Here is a 24503-nt window from a genome sequence, read left to right as displayed (position 1 = left end):
TAAAAACTCAGAGGGGAGGCCAGGTATGGTGGCTCACATCTGTAATCCCAGCACTTTGGGAGGCCAAGGCAGGCAGATCACTTCAGGTCGGGAGTTGGAGACCAGCCCAGCCAACATGGCGAAACCCCGTCTCTACTAAAAATACAAAAAGTAGCCAGGCATGGTGATGGGTGCCTGTAATCCCAGCTACAGGAGGCTGAGACAGGAGAATCACTTGAACCCAGGAGGTGGAGGTTGCAGTGAGCCAAGATCATGCAATTGTTCTCCAGCCTGGGGGACAGAGCGAGACTCCATCTCAAAAAAAAAAATTAGGAAAAAAAAAATCACCTAGCCTAAAAAGAAGGAAAGATAAGAATTACAGTTGGCCCTTGAACAATGCAGGAGTTAGGGACACCGATGCCCCCACACAGTCAAATCTACATATAACTTTTGACTCTAAAAATTTACTAATAGCCTACTACTGACCAGAAGCCTTACCAATAAAAGTCAATTAACACATCTTTTGTATGTTATTTTGTATTACATACTGTATTCTTACAACAAAGCTACAGAAAATAAAATGTTACTAACAAAATCATAAGGAAGGAAAATACATTCACAGTAATGTACTGTATTTATCAATACCATAAATTTATATCATCTGTTTCTAATATGAATAGTCTGTCTGAAATGGCAGGCAACCGCAGCTGCAGACCCCAATCTATGATACATATGAAGCAATCTAACTTTTTCTTGTAACTAGTGCCACCTCGTATGGGTCCCCTAGTGTTATCAAGGTTTATGATATTCTACTAAACACGATAAAAAAACATGCTAGAGATTCTTGATGAGAACCTTGAGAGATCACTTTTTACTGCTATATAAAATTTACTAGAGAGAAGAACTGTTCAGGATGAGAGGATTAGCGTCACAACATTTAAGTGGATACTCATGATACTTGAGTTCACAGCAAGAACAACAGGAAGTTGCTACAAAACTATTACGGTAGTAAAGTGTATACTTTAGTTCATGTTATACAGTTATGATTTAATACTGCATCTTTACATCTGTAAATGTTCTGTTTGTGTGGAAACGTTTTTATAAATTTTAACTTTTTATAATATATTTGTTTATATTTTATGGTAATAATAAAATAGTGTCTACATATATTTTATGCATTCATGACATACCTAATTTTTTCAATATTTCTAGGCTATGCAGTTGGTCTGCATGTTTTTCAAGTCATTGTAAATCTCCAAAAAATTTTCAGTATACTTATTGAAAAACAATCCACATATTAGTGGACTCACATAGTTCAAACCCATGTTATTCAAGGGTCAACGGTACATCCAACTTCTCAGAAACCATGCAAGCAAGAAGATAAGTGGAGTGAGGTATTTAAAGAGTTGGGAGGGGAAAAAAAACCCACCAACCTAGAATTTTGGGCCCTGTGAAATTATCCTTCAAAAGTGAAGGAAAAGGCCAGGCAGAGTGGCTCACGCCTGTAATCCCAGCACTTTGGGAGGCCGAGGTGGGAGGATCACCTGAGGTCAGGAATTCAAGACCAGCCTGGCCAGCATGGTGAAACCCCATCTCTACTAAAATTACAAAAATTAGCCATGCGTGGTGGCACACACCTGTAATCCCAGCTACTCAGGAGGCCAAGGCAGGAGAATCACTTGAACCTGGGAGGTGGAGATTGCAGTGAGCCAAGATCATGCTACTGCACTCCAGCCTGGGCGGCAGAGGGAGAATCCATCTCCAAATAAAAAAAGGAAAAATAGACTTTCTCAGACAAAAATGGAGTGAATTTGTTGCCAGTAGACCTGCCTTGCAAGAAATGTCAAAAGAAGTCCTTCAGAGGGAATGAGAATGATATAGGTCAGACACTCAGAGGTACATCAAGAAACAAACAGCATCAGAGAAGGAATAAGTGAAGGTAAAATGAAATTTTTATTTTACTTATTTTTAACTAATCTAACAGATGACAGTTCAATGAAAAATAACAACATGTATTCAATTATGCTTGTATATGTGTGTTTGTGTTTATGTATACGTGAAATGAGTTAAAGCAATGATACAAGGAATGAGAGGAATTAGGAATATCTTCCTATTATAAGGTACTTAGTATAATATTATTTGAAAGAGGTTTGGATTAGTTGTAAATGTATTTTGCAAACTTTAGGGCAACCACTGAAAAAAAATTTTTTTTGCATTTTGATTGCTGCTAAGGAAGGAGAAAAAGTTGAATCACATAAAATGCTCAGTTAAAACCAAAAAAGGCAGAAAAAGAATGGAAGACAAAATAAGAAGAAAAAGGGCAATGAATAGAAAAAAGCAACAAATACCAGAGATATTAATTCAACTATATCAATAATCACTTTAAACTTCAGTGGTCTAAATATACAAAAGACACAGACTGTCAGACCGGATGAAAAAACAAGACCCAACTATATGTCGTCTACAGAAAGTCACTTTAAATATGAAGACACATATTGATTAAAAAGTAAAGAGATGGAGAAAGATATATCATGCTAAAAGTAATCAAAGGAAAGCAGGAGTAGCTGTATTAATTTCAGACAGAGCAGACTTCAAAGCAAGAAAAGTTATCAGAGACAGAGAGGGGCATTATAATGATAAAAGAGTCAATTCTCAAAAAAGACATAATCTTTAACATCTGCACATCTAACAATAGAGCATCAAAAAATGTCAGGAAAAAATTGATACAACTGCAAGGAAAAATAGATGAATTCATTATTATAGTTGAAGACTTCAATGCCTCTCTATCAGATATGGACAGATTTAGCAGGCAGAAAATCAGTAAGGATATAGTTGAACTCAATAATACCATCAATCAACTGGATATAATGAACATGTATAGACTACTTTGTCCAACAATAGCAGAAATCACATTCTCTCAAGGTCACATGGAACATTCACTAAGATAGGCCACATTCTGGGCCATGTAACACACCTTAACAAACAAATAGAAATCATACAATGTCTGCTGTCAGGCCACAGTGGAATTAAACTAGAAATCAGTTAGAGAAAACAGCTAGAAAATCCAAAAATACTTGGAGACTAAACACACACTTCTAAATAATACATAGGCCAAAGAATATATCTCAAGAGAAAATAAAATATATTTTAACTAAATGAAAAAGAGAATACAAATTAAAATTCGTGGCATGCAGCAAAAGCAGTGTTTAGAGGGAAATTTTTAGCATTAAATGCATATACTAGAAAAGAAAAAAAATCAAAAATCAATAAGCTTCTGCTTTAGGAAACTAAAAAATTAAAGCAAATTAAATCCAAAGTAAGCAGAAGAACAAAAATTGGAGCAGAAAGCAATGAAATTGAAAGCAAAAAGTCAATAGAAAAAAATCAACAAAACCAAAAGCTCATTCTTTGAAAAAAATCAATAAAAATCAATAAGCCTCTAGCCAGGCTAACTAAAACATACTAGCCCCTGAGATGAGACCCAGATGTTTGCCTTATATTGGCAATCAATGAGCAACCACTTATGCCAGACCAGTAGACTAAAACTCATTGTTTCCTTTCTTTCATTCATTCCACCAATTAAAAAAAAAAACAAACCTTAATACTGAGTAACTACTATGTGCCAAACACCGTTCTAAGTGCTTGAGATTTATCACTGAATAAACACAATAAGTAAGTAAACTGTATGTTACATTAGAAGGTATCGAGTGGAAGAAAACATAGATCAGATTAAAAAGAGGACTAGCAGTTGTAATTTTTCCTTAATTTGGTATACATTTATATATATATAATACTATTAGTTTCATCCCTTTCTTATCCTCTTATATAACATAAATATATTAATAATAGTTAATTTTATATCACAGTTATTTGAATTACAGGATAGGAAGAAGAAAAATGAACATCACCAATGACTTTGCATCCTCTTTTGGGGAAAAGGCTGGCATATTTTCCATTGTACGTAGAGTAATTGTATCACGTTAGATGGAAGTATGATTTTCTTATTGACTTATTTGGAGATTAAATATGGATTATAAAAATGTATATGGGTATCAAGTTGACAAGAGGTGAACTGTAATAGTTCTATGTATCAACTTGGCTATGCTGTGGCACTCAGGTATTTAAGCCAACACTAAAATAAATGTTGCTGTAAAAGTATTATGTAGATGTGATTAACATCTACAATCAGTCAACTTTCAGGAAAAGATATAATCCTCTGTAATCTGAATGGGCCTCATCCAGTCAGTCGAAAGGTGTTAAAAGCAGAACTGAGTTTTCCTAAGGAAGAAAGAATTTGCTTGTGAACTTCAGCATCAGCTCTTCCCAAGGGTTTCCATCTGTCAACCTGCCCTGTGAATTTCGGACACAAGCAGCCAATCACCACAATCACATAAGCCAATTCTTTGCAATAAATCTCTTAATATTAAGTATCCTACTGGCTCTGTTTCTCTGGTAGAACTCTGACTGATACAGTTAGCTACATAGAGAAAATGACATTTGGGCAAAGACTTGCAGTTAAGCATGGTGTGTACAAGGAACAGCAAAAAGGCCAGTGTAGCCGAATAAGAGCAAGCAAGGGGAGAGATGTAGGAGAGGAGGTTATTCTATTAACCATAAGAAGCAGCAGAGAAAGTACAGGCTGTGAGTTGAAAGGTCTCCTTTAGTATCCTTTCTATCATAAGCCAAGCCCACATCATGACAAAAAATGATGCTACCATCATCCAAATATCTGTCCTTGTCCAAAATGGTACAAATGAACGCTCCCCATCTCCACTGTTGACAAAAGCTTCTGGTTACTACAAGGAGATCTTCTGTAGCTAACTCATTTGACATTACTGCATATATTCAGAACATTCTTTGTGAGCTGCATCATGTTGGTAGTGTCTCCACTAGGGGTATGGAACTCTGGAGCCAGGTTAGAAAGGGTCCCACCATCCAAATGTGGATCAAGGACTGACGAGCCATCTACAGGCAATGGGACAGTTTACCTGTTATCCTTGGGTAAGAAGGAGATTTGGAGTCAAGAAGGTATAATGCTTCTAACTGGTCCCACCCAGGTGTAGTTGAAAAAATAAAGAACAGGATTCCAGATCCAAGATGGCTGAATAGGAACAGCTCTGGTCTGCAGCTCCCAGCGTGATCAATGCAGAAGATGGGTGATTTCTGCATTTCCAACTCAGGTACCTGGTTCATTTCATTGGGACTAGTTGGACAGTGGGTGCAGCCCACAGAGGGCAAGCTGAAGCAGGGCGGGGCATTGCCTCACCCAGGAAGTGCAAGGGATCGGGGGATTTCCCTTTCCTAGCCAAGGGAAGCTGTGACCGACAGCACCTGGAAAAACGGGATAGTCCCACCCAAATACTGTGCTTTTCCAATGGTATTAGCAAATAGCACACCAGGAGATTATATCCCGCACGTGGCTCAGCCGATCCCAAGCCCATGGAGCCTTGCTTACTGCTAGCACAGCAGTCTGAGATTGACCTGCGAGGCAGCAGCCTGGCAGGGGGAGGGGCGTCCACCATTACTGAGGCTTGAGTAGATAAGCAAAGCAGCTGGGGAAGCTTGAACTGGGCAGAGCCCACCACAGTTCAGCAAGGCCTACTGCCTCTGTAGTCTCCACCTCTGCAGGCAGGGCATAGCTGAACAAAAGACAGCAGACAACTTCTGCAGACTTAAACTTCCCTGTCTGACAGCTCTGAAGAGAGCAGTGGTTCTCCCAGCACAGTGTTTGAGCTCTGAGAATGGACAGACTGCCTCCTCAAGTGGGTCCTTGATCTCCATGTAGCCTAACTTGGAGACACCTCCCAGTAGGGTCCGACTGACACCTCACACAGGAGGGTGCCCCTTGGGGATGAAGCCTCCAAAGGAAGGATCAGGCAGCAATATTTGCTGTTCTGCAATATTTGCTGTTCTGCAGCCTCCATTGGTGATACCCAGGCAAACAAGATCTGGAATGGACCTCCAGCAAACTCCAACAGACCTGCAGCTGAGGGACCTGACTGTTAGAAGGAAAACTAACAAACAGAAAGGAATAGCATCAACATCAACAAAAAGGATATCCACACCAAAACCCCATCTGTAGACCACCAACATCAAAGACCAAAGGTAGATAAAACCACAAAGATGAGGAGAAACCAGAGCAGGAAAGCTGAAAATTCCAAAAACCTGGCAGCCTCTTCTCCTCCAAAGGATCGCAGCTCCTCGCCAGCAATGGAACAAAGCTGGATGGAGAATGACTTTGATGAGCTGACAGAAGTAGGCTTCAGAAGGTCGGTAATAACAAACTTCTCTGAGCTAAAGAAGGATGTTCGAACCCATCGCAAGAAAGCTAAAACCTTGAAAAAAGATTAGATGAATGGCTACCTAGAATAAACAGTGTAGAGTAGACCTTAAATGACCTGATGGAGCTGAAAACCATGGCACAAGAACTATGTGACACATGCACAAGCTTCAATAGCCAATCCGATCAAGTGGAAGAAAGGGTATCAGTGATTGAAGATCAAATTAATAAAATAAAGTGAGAGGAGAAGTTTAGAGAAAAAAGAGTAAAAAGAAATGAACAAAGCCTCCAAGAAATATGGGACTATGTGAAAAGACCAAATCTACATTTGATTGGTGCACCTGAAACTGATGGGGAGAATGGAACCAAGTTGGAAAACACTCTGCAGGATATTATCCAGGAGAACTTCCCCAACCTAGCGAGGCAGGCCAACATTCAAATTCAGGAAATACAGAGAACTCCACAAAGATACTCCTCGGAAGAGCGACCCCAAGATACATGATTGTCAGATTCACCAAGGTTGAAATGAAGGAAAAAATGTTAAGGGCAGCCAGATAGAAAGGTCGAGTTACCCACAAAGGGAAGCCCATCAGACTAACAGTGGATCTCCCAGCAGAAACTCTTACAAGCCAGAAGAGAGTGGGGGCCAATATTCAACATTCTTAAAGAAAATCATTTTCAACCCAGAAGTTCATATCCAGCCAAAATAAGCTTCATAAGCAAAGGACAAATAAAATACTTTACAGACAAGCAAACCCTGAGAGATTTTGTCACCACCAGGACTGCCCTAAAAGAGCTCCTGAAGGAAGCACTAAACATGGAAAGGAACAACCGGTACCAGCCACTGCAAAAACATACCAAATTGTAAAGACTGTCAATGCTAGGAAGAAACTGCATCAACTAACGGACAAAATAACCAGCTAACATCATAATGACAGGATCAAATTCACACATAACAATATTAACCTTAAATGTAAATGGGCAAAATGCCCCAATTAAAAGACACAAACTGGCAAATTGGATAAAGAGTCAAGACCCATCAGTGTGCTATATTCAGGAGACCCATCTAACATGCAGAGACACACATAGGCTCAAAATAAAGGGATGGAGGAAGATCTACCAAGCAAATGGAAAGCAAAAAAAAAAAAAAAGCAGGGTTGCAATACTAGTCTCTGATGAAACAGACTTTAAACCAACAAACATCAAAAGAGACAAAGAAGGCCATTACATAATGGTAAAGGGATCAATTCAATAAGAAGAGCTAACTATTCTAAATATATATTCACCCAATACAGGAGCACCCAGATTCATAAAGCAAGTCCTTAGAGACCTTAAAAGAGACTTAGACTCCAACCCAGTAATCATGGGAGAGGTTAATAACCCACTGTCAATATTAGACAGATCAACAAGACAGAAGGTTAACAAGGATATTCAGGACTTGAACTCAGCTCTGCACCAAGCAGACCTAATAGACATCTACAGAACTCTCCACCCCAAATCAACAGAATATACATTCTTCTCAGCACCACATCACACTTATTTCAAAATTGACCACACAGTTGGAAGCAAAGCACTCCTCAGCAAATGTAAATAACAGAAATCACAATAATCTGTCCCTTAGACCACAGTGCAATCAAATTAGAACTCAGGATTAAGAAACTCACTCAGAACCACACAACTACATGGAAACTGAACAACCTGTTCCTGAATGACTACTGGGTGCATAACGAAATGAAGGTAGAAATAAAGATGTTCTTTGAAACCAATGAGAACAAAGACACAATGTACCAGAATCTCTGGGACACATTTAAAGCAGTATGTACAGGGAAATTTATAGCACTAAATGCCCACAAGAGGAAGCAGGAAAGATCTAAAATTGACACCCTAACATCACAATTAAAAGAATTAAAGAAGCAAGATGAAACAAATTCAAAAGCTAGCAGAAGGCAAGAAATAACTAAGATCATAGACAGGCATGGTGGTGGGAGCCTATAGTCCCAGCTGCTCGGGAGGCTGAGGCAGTAGAATGGCGTGAACCCGGGAGGCGGAGCTCACAGTGAGCCGAGATCACACCACTGCACTCCAGCCTGGGTGACAGAGCGAGACTCCGTCTCAAAAAAAAAAAAAAAAGAAAGAAAGAAAGAAAGAAAGAACTAAGATGAGAGCAGAACTGAAGGACTGAAGGAGATAGAGACACACAAAAAAAAAACCTTCAAAAAATCAATGAATCCAGGAGCTGGTTTTTTGAAAAGATCAACAAAATTGATAGACTGCTAGCAAGACTAATGAAGAAGGAAAGAGAGAAGAATCAAATAGACACGATAAAAAAATGATAAAGGGGATATCACCACCAATCCCACAGAAATACAAACTACCATCAGAGAATACTATAAACACCTCTATGCAAATAAACTAGAAAATCTAGAAGAAATGGATAAATTCCTGGACACATATGCCCTCCCAAGACTAAACCAGGAAGAAGTGGAATCTCTGAATAGACCAATAACAGGCTCTGAAATTGAGGCAATAATTAATAGCCTACCAACCAAAAAAACTCCAGGACCAGATGGAGTCACAGCGAAATTCTACCAGAGCTACAAAGAGGAGCTGGTACCATTCCTTCTGAAACTATTCCAATCAATAGAAAAAGAGGGAATCCTCCCTAACTCATTTTACGAGGCCAGCATCATCCTGATACCAAAGCCTGGCAGAGACACAACAAAAAAAGAGAATTTTAGACCAATATCCCTGATGAACATTGATGCGAAAATCCTCAATAAAATACTGGCAAGCTAAGTCCAGCAGCACATCAAAAAGTTTATCCAGCATGATCAAGTGGGCTTAATCCCTGGGATGCAAGGCTGGTTCGACATATGCAAATCAATAAACATAATCCATCATATAAACAGAACCAACAACAAAAACTACATGATTATCTCCATAGATGCAGAAAAGGCCTTCAACAAAATTCAACAGCCCTTCATGCTAAAAACTCTCAGTAAACTAGGTACTGATGGAATGTATCTCAAAATAATAAGAGCTATTTATGACAAACCCACAGCCAATATCATACTGAATGGGCAAAAACTGGAAGTATTCCCTTTGAAAACTGGCACAAGACAGAGATGCCCTCTCTCACCACTCCTATTCAACATAGTGTTGGAAGTTCTGGCCAGAGCAATCAGGCAAGAGAAAGAAATAAAAGGTATTTAATTAGGAAAAGAGGAAGTCAAATTGTCCCTGTTTGCAGATGACATGACTGTATATTTAGAAAACCCCATCGTCTCAGCCGAAAATCTCCTTAAGCTGATAAGCAACTTCAGCAAAGTCTCAGGATTCAAATTCAATGTGCAAAAATCACAAGCATTCGTACACACCAATAACAGACAAACAGAGAGCCAAATCATGAGTGAACTCCCATTCACAATTGCTTCAAAGAGAATAAAATACCTAGGAATACAACTTACAAGGGATGTTAAGGACCCCTTTAAGGAGAACTACAAACCACTGCTCGACGAAATAAAAGAGGATACAAACAAATGGAAGAACATTCCATCCTCATGGATAGGAATAATCAATATCATGAAAATGGCCATACTGACCAAAGTAATTTATAGATTCAATGCCATCCCCATCAAGCTACCAATGACTTTCTTCACAGAATTGGAAAAAACTACTTTAAAGTTCATGTGGAACCAAAAAGAGCCCATATTGCCAAGACAATCCTAAGCAAAAAGAACAAAGCTGGAGGCATCATGCTACCTGACTTCCAACGATACTACAAGGCTACAGTAACCAAAACAGCATGGTACTGGTACCAAAACAGATATATAGACTAATGGAACAGAACAGAGGCCTTAGAAGTAACACCACACATCTACAACCATCTGATCTTTGACAAACCTGACTAAAACAAGAAATGGGGAAAGGATTCTCTATTTAATAAATGGTGCTGGGAAAACTGGCTAGCCATATTGGAAAGCTGAAACTGAACCCCTTCCTTACACCTTATACAAAAATTAATTCAAGATGGATTAAGGACTTAAATATGAGACCTAAAACCACAAAAACCCTAGAAGAAAACCTAGGCATTACCATTCAGGACATAGGCATGGGCAAGGACCTCATGACTAAAACACCAAAAGCAATGGCAACAAAAGCCAAAATAGACAAATGAGATTTAATTAAACTAAAGAGCTTCTGCACAGCAAAAGAAACTACCATCAGAGTGAACAGGCAACCTACAGAATGGGAGAAGATTTTTGCAATCTACCCATCTGACAAAGGGCTAATATCCAGAATCTACAATGAACTCAAACAAATTTACAAGAAAAAAACAAACAACCCCATCAAAAAGTAGGCAAAGGATATGAACAGACACTTCTCAAACGAAGACATTTATGCAGGCAACAGACACATGAAAAAATGCTCATCATCACTGGTCATTAGAGAAATGCAAATCAAAACCACGATGAGATACCATATCACACCAGTTAGAATGGCGATCATTAAAAAGTCAGGAAACAACCGGTGCTAGAGAGGATGTGGAGAAATAGGAACACTTCTACACTGTTGGTGGGACTGTAAACTAGTTCAACCATTGTGGAAGACAGTGTGGTGATTCCTCAAGGATCTAGAACTAGAAATACCATTTGACCCGCAATCCCATTACTGGGTATATACCCAAAGGATTATAAATCATGCTACTATAAAGACACATGCACACGTACATTTATTACGGCACTATTCACAATAGCAAAGACTTGGAACTGACCCAAATGTCCATCAATGATAGGCTGGATTAAGAAAATGTGGCACATATACACCATGGAATACTATGCAGCCATTAAAAAGGATGAGTTCATGTCCTTTGCAGGGACATGGATGCAGCTGGAAACCATCATTCTGAGCAAACTATCACAAGGCAGAAAACCAAACACCACATGTTCTCACTCATAGTTGGGAATTGAATAATGAGAACACTTGGACACAGGACAGGTAACATCACACCCCGGGGCCTGTCATGGGATGGGGGACGGGGGAGGGATAGCATTAGGAGAAATACCTAACATAAATGATGAGTTAATGGATGCAGCAAACCAACATGGCACATGTATACCTATGTAATAAGCCTGCACATTGTGCACATGTACCCTAGAACTTAAATTATAATAAAAAGAAGTTAAAAAATTAAAAAATAAAAAATAAAATAAAAATAAAGACCAGGCACCATCAAAGGCAGATAATGACAAGTTGGGTGCATAAAGCCTAATAAGATACCTTGTCAGGGCTTCCTAGCCTCTTACTTGCCCCAGCAAAAAGAAGAATGCCAAATTTTCCTAACTACAAAGATTATCAAAATAATAACAATTTTAAGTATATTTATTAAGATGTAAAAATGTTCATGATTATATAAAGTGAAGAAAAGGCAACATAATCACATTTAATGTATACACTATTCCTAGATGTGTCTCAATTTCATAAACATTAACATTTGAAAAATGAATTTCTTAGCATTTAGGAAATAGGATATCTACAAAGAAACAAGTTAAATGCACACACCAAAAAAATGTAAAATGCCATGTGGTTGTTGTGATTACAGGTACGTTTTATATTCTTCTTTTCACTTCCTGTATCTTCTTTGCCTATAACAGTATGAATTGCTCTAATAACAAAAGTGTTTAAAAACTCCTTCATGTACATGAAGCACTTCTAGCTCCTCAAAAAAGTGATTTGACACTTTTAATCTCAAGCAAGCTGAAACAGAGCTTTTCCAGCCTGCTTTTGCACATGGGAAAGTATAAAGCTCAAAGGAGTTAGGTCACTTACCCAGTATCATACACTGTGGTGTGTAAGCCCAGCAAAGACAGGCGTCTGGGGGTCCTGAAGATCCTCTCCATGATTAGCACACTAGTTTTGTGCCATTGCCTCAGCCCATGCACCCCCTAAAAGTGAGGCTCAAGAATGAGCTAACCCTTTGCCCTTACCTCTGCCAGGCGGGAGTGCTTGTGGACATTCTCGCCTTTTTGCACGCTTGGAGCCAGCTGCTGCAGGACACCCCTGCTGCTTGTCAGTGCTCTTGTCAGCCGAGCAAACTTTCCCCAGCCTGAAGCAAGTGGAAGAGTGAAAAGACAGGGTCAACCACAACCCAAAGGTGCACAGACATTCACATTACAAGTTATACTGTCAGAAACAGACACCTCCAATGCCCTCCTAAGCTCCCATGAGTCACTCTGCATCCCTGCAAGCAAGACCCACTGCTCCGTAAAGCACCTTGTGTGTCACAACTTGCTTTTCCCCTGCACTTTCACTTCATCCTAATCATAGTTTGTGAAGTTGGTACAGCAGGTTTTAGTACCATTTTACAAATAGGGAGACTAAGACACAGAGTGCCTGGACAATGAGAAAGAGTCTAGAACATCTCTCCACTCTGGCCCAAGCCTTCTTCAGAAGATAATATCGGGTAATTGAGATGTTTCTGTGACTTGGTAACTTGGCTCAGGCTGTTCCCAGTCCCCAGGCTATCTGATCTTGCAGAAACAGTTGGTTCTGCATTTTAAATGGACAAGCTAGTCAAATGGCCATTCTATGCATTACCTTCTCCAAGGCCAGAGGAATAAGAAATGATTTCAACCCCTGGGTAGGTGGGGGGAAAGCAGTGGTAGATTTTAGTCTGCTTTAGGATGGGAGAAGGATGGTTGGTGACAGGTCCTTACTGAGAATCGAAGATGTCTGAGTGATCTTGACACCTTTTTTTTTTTTTAATTATACTTTAAGTTTTAGGGTACATGTGCACATTGTGCAGGTTAGTTACATATGTATACATGTGCCATGCTGGTGCGCTGCACCCACTAACTCGTCATCTAGCATTAGGTATATCTCCCAATGCTATCCCTCCCCCCCTTGACACCTTTTAAAGGCCCCCAAAGACAATTGTCCATTTCAACACTGAACAACCCATCTGTATCAAGGTTATGACCATGGCAGTTGCCCCATCAGACCCTTGAAGTCCTGTCAGTATTCTCAAGACCAGGCTTGGGTTTTAGGAGCTCCAAAAACCCAGATGTGGGGTATACAGCAAATAAACAGAGCATGCAACTATTTTTACATTACAGCTAAAAGCAGGACTAGATGGTTTTATTTTTTTATATCCTTTAGAGTTTAGAAGCATTCAGCAACTTCCAGTAGAAATCTCATCTGCCAAATTTTACCCTGGAGCAACTTTCCAAGATAGACTTATAGAATCCAGAGGACAGTGGAGTTAAACAGAAAAATGTCCATATTTTATTTTTCTACACAACCTATGAGAATCATAAACTGGATAAATTTTTGTCAATATAATAAGAATAGCAAATCAGCTCTTTTTTATCTCATTCAAGAAGTGCCAGGCTTTAATAAAAAGCCAGTAGTGCTTTCATCCACCCTGATGCCACAAAGCAGAAACGTGGAACTGCTGGGGTTGGCTTGAAAAGATACACATAGTGGTTTGACTGTGGGGGGGTCCCATTAATGTTAACAGGAGGGCACAGCATGGACTCTGTAGGGGTCTTTGACATCTCCCCCAGTGTCAATGAATGTGCTATGGGAACTATGAACTAAGATTTTTTAAAAGTCACTTTCAGAGGCAGGCTCTACTTCAGCTTAAAATAAAGCTGAAACTGGATTCTAAAAAGCTTTTCGAGAAGAGCAGAGAGTTTATTTTTCAGTCAGTTGTGTATGTAAACATCAGCAAGGGCTCTGCACCCACCCTACCACCACCACCAGCGTGATCTATATACTGTGAGAACAGTAATGAGAGGGAGCTGGCAGGGCAGGTGCCCCAAACCCCTTGGTTCATCACCTGATATAATATAAAAGAACAAAAACAAATATCCCTGGACCTCTGGGCATTTCCCTAGACTCAGGATAGCCCCTCACTCTCTGGCCTAGCCCTGATTCTCTTTGCAAGAGTGGGCTCTTAAAAGAGTGGGTTCTCAGCTGGCTGAGCAAGGGCATGGGAAGGTGAGTGGGTGTTGAAAAGGAAATGGATGAACAGCGTGAAATCTGCATTACACTTCTACCCAGCATGGGCAGGAAGGAAGGAAATAAGTTTTCTCCCAAGTTCCCAAACCCATATTTTCCTTCCTGCTCTATAGATACTTTATAATGGCAATCATGCCTCGCCAGATGAAAAAATAGATTCATTCATTCATGTGTTAATTCTATAAACATAACTACTATGTACCAGGCATGGTACTAGATACTAGAGATACTAACATGAATAAGACACAGATTCTGGCCTCAGAGAGCACACACTCTAGCAGAGAAGACTGAAAATTAAGAAATCATGACATAGTGAGCTAAGTTCTATGACAGGGATGAGTACAGAATGCTGTGGCCAAGACCGTCAAAAGGATGCATATCTAATCCAGGCTGGGGAGTCAAAGCAGGTTTCCTGGAGGAGATGGCACTAGAGCAAAGTTTTGAACAATGAGTAAGAATTAGGTAGACTTAAGGAAAGAAAGATATCCCACACAGAAGGAACAGCATCTACAAAGCCAGAAAATTATAAAACAGGGTAATATGCCCGTGAAGAACAAGACATTCTGAATGGCTGGATAAAGGGCCATGGCTTATAAGTGGGAGGGGGATGCCAGGTGTGTCCTGAGATGATGCTAAAGAGGTTGGTAGGGGCCAAACCAAGAAGAACGTGGACAGTAAAAACCTAGAAGGTAAGTTAAGAAATTTGAACTTCATCCTGAAACCCACTGAGAGCCACTGAAGGACTTTAAATTTGGTGAGGAGGGAGATACACATGCCAATTTGCATTTTAAATGAACAGAACAACAAAGTGGATAGTGGGCTAGAAAAAAAAAAAAAGACTGACAGATAGAAGATATGTCAGGACAACAGGCAAGAGACCATGTGGTCCTGGACCAATGCTGTGGCCTGGGCCAGGGGTCAAGGGGAGACTTGAGGGCAGCTACAGAGTCAGGACTCTGAAAAAAATAGCTACACAGGAAAAGAAGAAGCAACCTAGGAGGCTCCTGAGTTTCTGGTTTGGATGACGACTGGGATGACAGCTATTCAATGAGATTAAAAACACAGGAAGAGCAAACCAGTTTGGTGAAAGATAATATGTACAATTTGGACCAACAATGTCCCTTATAGCAGACCCATCAGAAGAATCACTTCTGGAGAAAGTGAAACTCCTATTGTCCAAAAGGCCAAATGGGAGGGGACAACCCAAACTGAACTTAGCTCAAAATGGTCTTGTTCAGGGGAAATCAGACAGCATTTTCCGCATGATTCATCATCGTCCTTCAAGGAAGGATACTGGCCTACCCCAGCAGACTTACCTGCTCCTTGTATTGAACCCCCACTTGCTTTAGGCAGGCATATATTAGATCATTGACTGTGCTTTACTGTTTTATTTGCTTACCTGTCTATCCCTTCTGCCAAATAGACTCAGAGGCTCTATCGCAGGTGTTTCCTTGTGTCTAGCACCTAGCACGAGGCCAGGCACCCAACAGGTGAATACAATAGGTATATTGGACAAATAAAGAACAAATATTTTTTTTTCTCTCATCACCCTACTTCTGTCTGGGTTTCCAATAGATATAAAGTCCCAAAGGATAGGCGGCCCATTTCACAAACTCTCTTCAGTTTCAGGGGATATTTCTGTGCCTCTCTTTTGCCAGGCATTTTTCTGCACCCACTCCTCCAATTATACCCCACTTGGAAGTTCAACACTGAATTGAGCTCAAATGAAGAAACCCCTGGACCAGGATTCTTCCAGTTCTATCACAAATGTCACCAGCAAGTTAGGCATAACGGGGCTGTGGATGCCATGAGAAAATTGAAACCATACCATGATCAATGAGAGGGGAAGTGGGCAGGAGCAGAAGAGGAAGAGTATAGAGAGAAAAAAGATAAAGGAGGGGAACATAGTACACAATCTAGCAATCAGTTAAAAGCTATTTACTGGGTCTTTTCTCCATTCTCAGGAATGGAGAAATGGCTTTTCCCCTGTCTTGACTCCACAATGGCTGGTGGGTGTCAACTTAGCTGAGCCACCAATGAGCCTGAATCTTTCTTTTTTAGGCCAGAAGAGATGGTGTTGGGATGAGTTAGAATTCCAACTCCTCTGAGAATAAGTCCAGGGGTACCAAAAAAGACAGAGGCCAGCCTTGTCCTGAGATACAGGGTCAGAAATTCAGAGGAGCTGATAGCATAATCCAAACATCCAGCAAAGAACAGCGGACACAGGGTACAGCATGGAGAGTCAGTGTGGACCACTGCCTAAGCGTCCTCAAGTCTCTTCCCACAATCTTTTCCTTACCAACGTATAAAGAACCAAAAATCTAGAATGGCTTCCTCAAGTAGCAGTCACTAAATCATCACTTTCCCACCAACCTGAGGGCAGAGACATAAAATATTAACATTGAAGGGGGGTGGGGCCTGCGACTTGTGTCTATTACTATTTCTCGCATGTCCAACGTGAAGATACATGGAGAAGGGTCAACAGTTACAACAGTTTGCCAGAGCCTTCATCCTTCAATATTCTACATCTCTGGCTCTTAGAAACCTACTCCGAAGTTTTGCATTCCTTTTGTTGTCTGTATTTGGCTCAAGTTTAACTCTGAATTTAGAAGTAAATATGTGAATCTTTGAAAATGAATTTGCTCCTTTAATATGAGATTAGTTGGTGGGATAATAGAGAAAACAAGAGGATTGACTCATCCTTTGGTGAGCAATGTAAAGAGAGAAAATTCTGAGCTTTACACTCTAATTCTATACTCATTTGCCCAAACCTGCTGGCTCAGAAGACAGAATGCAACAGAAACATATCCCACAGCCTACTCCAAATTATCTATAACAAAAGAAAAAGCAAGAGAAGGAACAAATGAAATCACTGGAGCATCACAGATTCTCATTTTAGGCAGGAATTTCTACCTACTCTCTCATTCAGCCTTTAAGCGCGCGCACACACACACACACACACACACACACACCCCAGAGCTGTTAGCAAACAGCAAACCTAACTTGACTTTCATTCCCTTCTCCATGCCATCCGTGGGCACTATTTGTCAGAGAGTAAGAGAATTACTGTCAAAAGACAGAGAGCAAAGTGAAGATGAGGAAGTCAGAGGCCTACCTAGCTCATAAAAAGGATGGTGAGAACTGGTACACCAAATGACAGAGGGGGCTCTGGAAGCATTTGCAGGACCCATCCCCTGTGCCTGAGGCTCCGGGTAGAAGAGAAGTTACTTTGTGTCAGATCCTGAAATAGGCTACTGTCAATTATCCCATGTGTTGGACCCTTTGTGGGTGATTTGTGGGAAAACTGGGGGCACAAACTGGCTTCTTGCACACTATCAGGATGCACCCACCCCAGCCCCAAGTCCCCAAATTAGGTACTACATGATCTGAGAAAACAAAGTAATTTTAAAGACAATTTGAACACAACTGATTTAAAAGGCTAATATGGTGGTGGGAAAACATCCCATGGGACAATGCCAAAGAGCAATTATCTGGGAATTTTCTGAGATTTTAGATTATCCACATTTCCATTCCATCTCCAAAGTGAATTCTAAACAAGCCTAAGTCAGCAAGGCTCTTAAGACTCTTAATGGTAACTGAGGTGCTGTACTGAAAACCCAGCTGGTCTCCTGGAAACAAGCTGCTGAGAGTACATCCAAGAAGAAATGTCAAGCCAGGAGAACAATCCAGCCACATGGCAGCATACTTTCTAGGATCTAGATTTGATCCCTGTAGCCAAAACTGCAGTTTATAGACTTAAAATAACAAGGCCTAGAGAATTATCATGTGCTTCCATCATAAACACACTAATACAAAGTTTGACTTGTCCTAAGCAGACCACCAAACCACAGTGGGCCAGGGGCATGATGACATGGCAAGTGGGAAGGTTTGAACATATCTGCCATGGCATTTGAAATGGATAGACTTATAAAGCCATGTCTTTCAGGAGACATTAAGCGTGGTCTACTAGCAGGATTCCTACATTGAGGACTAACGTGTGTGTGTGTATGTGTCAAATTTTTATGAATCAAGCCACAAGTTACTCCTATTTATTTCACTGACAAAAACAATTAATATCTGGTCCCCTCAGCTAAGAAGAAACAGAGTAAATGTGTGTGTATCTCCTCATGAGTGTCTGTAAGTATGTATGTGTGTGTACCAAAACTCTTATCAGCAAAGAAATGCATCATTGAGGCAGGTTAAATGAAGTGGAGCATTTTATTCCTGGAAAATAAACCTAAGTCTCACTACATCACTCTGATTTATCCCTCTTCAGGTTTCATGAGCATCGAATGCAGGCACCTACATGCCAGGTATGGAGCATTCTGTTAGGTATGCTTTTCCTACTAAATAATACCAGCACATCACCTACAAATGTTCCAGTAGTAATAAAAACAAAACATTTTGATTCAACCAAATCACATAACTTAAGTTTTTAAGAGAAAAATTGCAAAAATAGGTGTCAAAATATTCAATTGCCTTCAAAATATTACTTATGAGTTTATTAGGTTAAAAAAGCAACTGGCCTTTCTATATGGTAACAAGATGGTACTTAATCATGAGTGAACCTACTGCCATGAAATAGCTACTGCACTGAGAAATCTTCAAATTAGAAACTAGAAATCTGGCAATCATGAATCTGTAAGAAAAGGGAGACTTCAGGTGGCTGAAACACTGGTTGAGAGACTTTGCATCTGCTGCAGTCTTAAAACCAAAAGGCAGGCTGAAATTGATTTATTGAGCTATCAGAGAGTTTTAAAAAATAGGATGCGCTGGTATTAACAGTACTGTGCTCTGAACTCCATAAATGTGAGTGTCTAAATGTGCCAGGATTTTAAATACCCTCAGAGGACACAGCCCTTGAGAGAGCAGCCACATAATGCTTTTTATTTCCTCCTATAATGCTCATTTAACAACAAAAATTTTGTCACATCAAAAATAATATGTCTCAGTTTAACTCTCCCCTGGACTCCACTCTCATCTCTTTGCTACATCTCACAAAACCACAAGGAGCAGAGGTCTCCAGCAGAGCTGAAAAATCAACCACAGAGCCACGTAGCACTGCATCATGAAAAAGCTTGTGGCCTCTTGGTTATCTTGAGTGTGAGCTATGAACGAGGGATGTGAAAGAGGTGCTATGTCACCCCCTTATCCCAAACCTCTGGAACTAACATGCCATCTTTTTTATATCCTGATGAGCTGGACCTCTTCAGGGGTACAGTTGTTCCAGAAATCCTGAGCCATCTCCTTTCCTGGGTGCCCCATGTTATGCAAACAATACATGCGTATGACATGGCTGAGGCGAGTGCTAAAATCTGTGATCACACAACTGTTTAAATGACCCATATAGAAATGTTACTTAGGACCCTGGCTTCATTAATGTTATGTTCCAAATGAATTAACCGGTCACAGACTTAATCAACCACAGATGCAAAGATGTGCTAAAGTCTGCTTTAACAATCTTGAAGTACCAGAATTCAGTCAAATCTAAGAAAGTATATACATAAAGCAGATGAATGTAGCCATAGACCACCTCATTGGTATGACTGACATTTGTTATGTGAAAACTTGAAAAGATTCTGATGATACTAGTTGCCAAACTATCTTCTTCTGCCTAACTAATATCAGAAAGGGTTAATTATTAAAGGTATGAAATTGATTCAAATGCTTTCCTAAACAAAGTGTTTTTTCTCTCCTTCTCCTACCCCGATACACTCCAGAATAACACAGTGCTTTGTTCTATACAAATTAAAGTTAGAATCTTGAGGTTTGTAAAGTGATTGCCTTGACAACCTTAAATGCTCTGTAACAAGAGCCACAATAAAGACAAAAAAGGCATAAACGTATTTGTACAAGTCAGAATTACAAACCTTTACATGAATCATCCTCAATTGGCTGTTTGAAAGCTGTTATGTCACTGAAAGTGCAAAGAAATAAAACCACTTTATCCTGTTCGTTTCGAATTGGAGCAATTTTCACAAAGAACCACACAGGTGTCCCTGAAAGGAATATCAAAAGGTTGGTCAGTAATTTGCATTCTCATTTGAGGGGCTATGGAAGCAAAGACTTGGGAATGAATAGGTACAAATATTAATTCATTTTTTAAATGGTCTTATTCCTTCAAGTGCTGGGTTATCACACCATAAATTTTTTTTCTTGCTGGAATAAAAACTTTCACAGTGACTATTCAGTGAGGGGTTTCTCCTGTTCAACTAATTTTCCAAGTGCTGATCTCTTAACTTGTAAAGTGGTTAGGAAATAGGTTGAAAACCCCACCTGATGTTATGGAAGAAACTTAGGTACAAAGACCTAAAGACTTACCTTAGACCACATAATGGACAGTAAAGAGTAGGGGCCAAGATAGGCCCTGCCAACCATGGCCAGCAGACCATGCCAACTCAAATTTCAAACCTCATCCATTGCTAAAGGATCCCAGGGTCAAAATCCAGTTTAGGAATCCACCAATTTGACTCACATGACCAATCACACATGGGCCAGAAACTATATTTCTTTTTCTTTTTTAGACTCCCAGGCTGGAGTACAATGGTGCAATCTCGGCTCACTGCAACCTCTGCCTCCTGGGTGCAAGTGATTCTCCCGCCTCAGCCTCCCGAGGTAGCTGGAATTACAGGCACCCACCACCACGCCCGGGTAATTTTTGTATTTTTAGTAGAGGCGGCCAGGGTGCTCTCGAACTCTCAACCTCCAGTGATCCACCCACCTTGGCCTCCCACAAGTGCTGGGATTACAGGCATAAGACACTGCATCCGGCCCAGAAACTATATTTCTACATCCCTCTCCTTAAAATAAAAATCTAAAAGATCCAATACAATGGTAAATGACAAGGCATTGAAGAAGGAAAGGAACACCACAATAATTCCCCCATACAAAGCTCTCCAGAAAAGGAGGATTCCAAGCAGGTTTGGGCTTCGATCACATTAGTGCCATAGGAAGCTCAGTGAATGTGTTTCAATATCAATCCTTGTTCCTGAGCTAGAGTGGAGGATAAACGAGTTCTTCCTAAGCACTGTCTTCATCCACAGAAGGAGGTAGGCAGGGCTATTCTGACTGGCTTCTCAGAGAGGATACCCACTCAGGTATCAACAGTCAAATATCTGCACAGTCACTCACTGGCTTCCCAAAAATAATTAAGGAAAATAAATAAACATCTTCTAGCCATAGAAGACATCACAGCAAGAAGCACCAATTTATTCTATGATACAAAATTAAATGAGACACAAAGCAATCCGATGTTCTTTTCTTCCTAGTTCTTATATTCCAGTTCCTACAACAGCATCTAGCAGAACTGAATAACTATTTGTTGAATTTTGCATAACTGGAATAATACTTAGCATACTATTTTATAACCATTTGCAAATCAAAATAAAGTAGCTATTTCCCCACGCTAAGTAATAGTTTCCTATGTAGCCAGCACTGTGCTCAGCATTTTACATATATTATTTTGTGAGATAGAGAGCAGAAAACTCACTGAATCTTGGAGATGAAAATAGATCCTCAAGAGGTCACCTGGCTTTCTCTGTCCACAATCACATCAAACTCTGTACTAAACACCAGGGACAGACAGACAACTCTGATTAACATTAGGCTTAGTTAGCCAATCTAGCTTGACAACAGCTACTTTACAGATTTGGCTACACCACCTATTCACATGTCAGTAGTAATAACCCTGAAATGTACAAACAGGCAGCAAGTAGACCCAACGGAAATGTGTTCTCCTTAAATCTTGATTATCTATGTATTCCTCTATAGTTAATTTTAACCTTCTTTCCATTCTCTTCGCATAATTTTTAGCTGCCAGTTTCTACGTGTTCTGCAAATACCAACAGATTATAATGTCACCTTAAGAAGTGTTTTGAAAGAAAATTCTACCATATAAAAATCACAAATAGCATTTCAAAGTCAAGAATATGACCTTTGAATTGTTCACTGTTTTTGGAAGTATGTATTACTATTCCTGCTAGTCTTTTCCTCAGAATCTGCAGGATTTTAAACCATTTTCAATTAAGCAACAGAAAACTCAAAGTAAAGTGTCACAGCAATTAAGCTTATATCCTCACAGCTCTCAATTGTACCCTATCTGTTAAGGCAAAAACACACAAATCAAAAAAACCTTTTTTTTTTTGCTCTAAAAAAATTTAAGCATTTTTTCAGATGATAAACCAGAAAATACTGCTAATTACTCCCCACTTAACAGGTGAATTTATTTAAACTGTGTCTCTGTTGCCCAGGCTGGAGTACATCGTGAGTCGGTTCTTGTCATCTGATTTATTACTAATTTGACAGATGTATTACTAATTTGATCAATTAGTAATAAATCAGATGACAGGAACCCACTCATGATGTCTGCTCCTAGAATCTCCAGAACCCTCCCCTCCCAGCTGCAGCCCTGCGGCCCATCACTGCACTGCACCGGCTGGGCCCAATGCCTGGGAACTTGCTCATTCTTCATGTTTCATTTATTACTACAGGGGTGGATGACACTAAGACACATCTCCAAGGTCATGAAAACCATTTTATTAGTCATACTGGGAGGCCTTTTTCATTTGTCCACAGTTCAAACTTATCATGAATGAACTCTCCCCTCTTAACAGGTCCATTTGTTTAAAGTGTGTCTCTCTGTCACCCAGGCTGCACGATCTCGGCTCACTGCAACCTCCACATCCTGGATTCAAGCGATTCCCCTGCCTCAGCCTCCTGGGTAGCTGGGACTAGAGGTGCATGCCACCACACCTGGCTAATTTTTGTATTTTTGGTAGAGATGGTGTTTCACTATGTTGGCCAGGCTGGTCTCAAACCCCTGACCTCAGGTGATTCTCCTGCCTCAGCCTCCCAAAGTGCTGGGATTACAGGCATGAGCCACTGCACCTGGCCGTGTTCCCTGATTAAACACATACTACTCTGACCATTCCTTTGCAGTATCTAAATATATATCTTGTAACAAAAATTCATACAATCAGGACATACTGCCTTAGAGTTCATCTTGAGCTAAATATGGGGGCTTTTTGAGGGAAAGGACCTCCTTTTTCGTGATCTGGTTCTCCTGTGTGGAAGAACATCTTTCAGTGTAACACTCTGGACCTTTTTCCTAGGTTGGTTGGTAATCTGGGAGACAAGAGCTGGATATGTGTAGCTTGGCCCCTTCTCTGCTTTGCTCCCCTACCCTATAAAGGGGGGAAGGCAAAAGGCAGGAAGGATGGCTGGTAGGAGGAGAAGCCTGCAGTTCTCCAGTACTACCTGTGACTTGCAGGTAACTCTGTCTGATTCTAGGGTTCACTTTTAGAAAGTCACTTGCCTACAGGTATAAACTACATCCCCCAGGATCGGCTTTATTAGTCATAAAAGTAATATCTTATCCTCTATTGCAGTAGTCCCCAACCTTTTTGGCACCAGGGACAGGTTTCATGGAAGACAATTTTTCCATGGACTGGGTGGGGGGATGATTTCAGGATTAAACTGCTCCACCTCAGATCATCAGGCATTAGATTCTCATAAGGAGCAGGCAACCTCACATATACAGTTCACAATAGGGTTCACGCTTCTATGAGAATCTAATGCCACTGCTGATCTGACAGGAGGTGGAGCTCAGGTAGTAATGCTCGCTCAGCTGCCGCTCACCTCCTGCTATGTGGCCCAGTTCCTAACAGGCCATGGACTGGTAGCAGTCTGTGGCCTGGGAGCTGGGGACCCCTGCTATATTGGCCTGATTCCTTTATCTCTCTCGATTGGTTCTGATCATGGACAGGGAAGTTAAGTGTTATGTACTGGCTGCCTCAAAGCTTAACAGCTAACGACTGTTTCTTTAAATAGATCATAATACACTCCAAGGGCAAGAGACCTGATCTACTTTCTCTGTCTTACCACCAGGCACCCCTACTTCCTGGCATTCAATGTAGTATTATGCACAGGGTCATGTGAAGCCATTGCATCGCTCCACTCCAGGGAGTGCTGCACAGCAGCCTTGGTGGGTTAGATGCTCTAGGAATGCTAAATTTAAAAAAATAAATCCTACATCCAGTGTTTTCAGTCCCAAACTATCACTACCCAAACAGTCTAAGAAAGTGAGTAGAATGGGCTTAAATTTTCATTTCTGGAATTCTTTCAGAAGAGAACATAAGTCCCTCCTAGGTGGTACAGACCAGTATTTCAACCTTTTCCACTTAAGAGCAAAGGATTTTTATTTAATGAAATATAACTTAAAGAT

At 40.4% G+C, this 24503-nt stretch overlaps 1 protein-coding gene across 2 annotated transcripts in view; it reads right to left on the bottom strand.

Moving 5' to 3' along the window:
* Window positions 1–24503, bottom strand: part of KCNH1 (potassium voltage-gated channel subfamily H member 1) — a 463623-nt gene that overhangs the window by 399961 nt on the left and 39159 nt on the right. For both annotated transcript variants that reach the window (XM_016938123.4, XM_016938126.4), the window contains exons 4-5: window positions 20152–20280; window positions 12247–12365 (exon numbers count right to left, since the gene is read on the bottom strand). In XM_016938123.4, coding sequence (XP_016793612.1) covers window positions 12247–12365; window positions 20152–20280 — 248 coding nt within the window. The remainder of the gene's footprint in view (window positions 1–12246; window positions 12366–20151; window positions 20281–24503) is intronic.

The sequence above is a fragment of the Pan troglodytes genome, chromosome 1 (genome assembly GCF_028858775.2).
Source record: "Pan troglodytes isolate AG18354 chromosome 1, NHGRI_mPanTro3-v2.0_pri, whole genome shotgun sequence".
NCBI lineage: Eukaryota > Metazoa > Chordata > Mammalia > Primates > Hominidae > Pan > Pan troglodytes.
The sequence above is the reverse complement of the archived record's forward strand: the minus strand, read 5'-3'. Positions and strand labels throughout refer to the sequence as shown.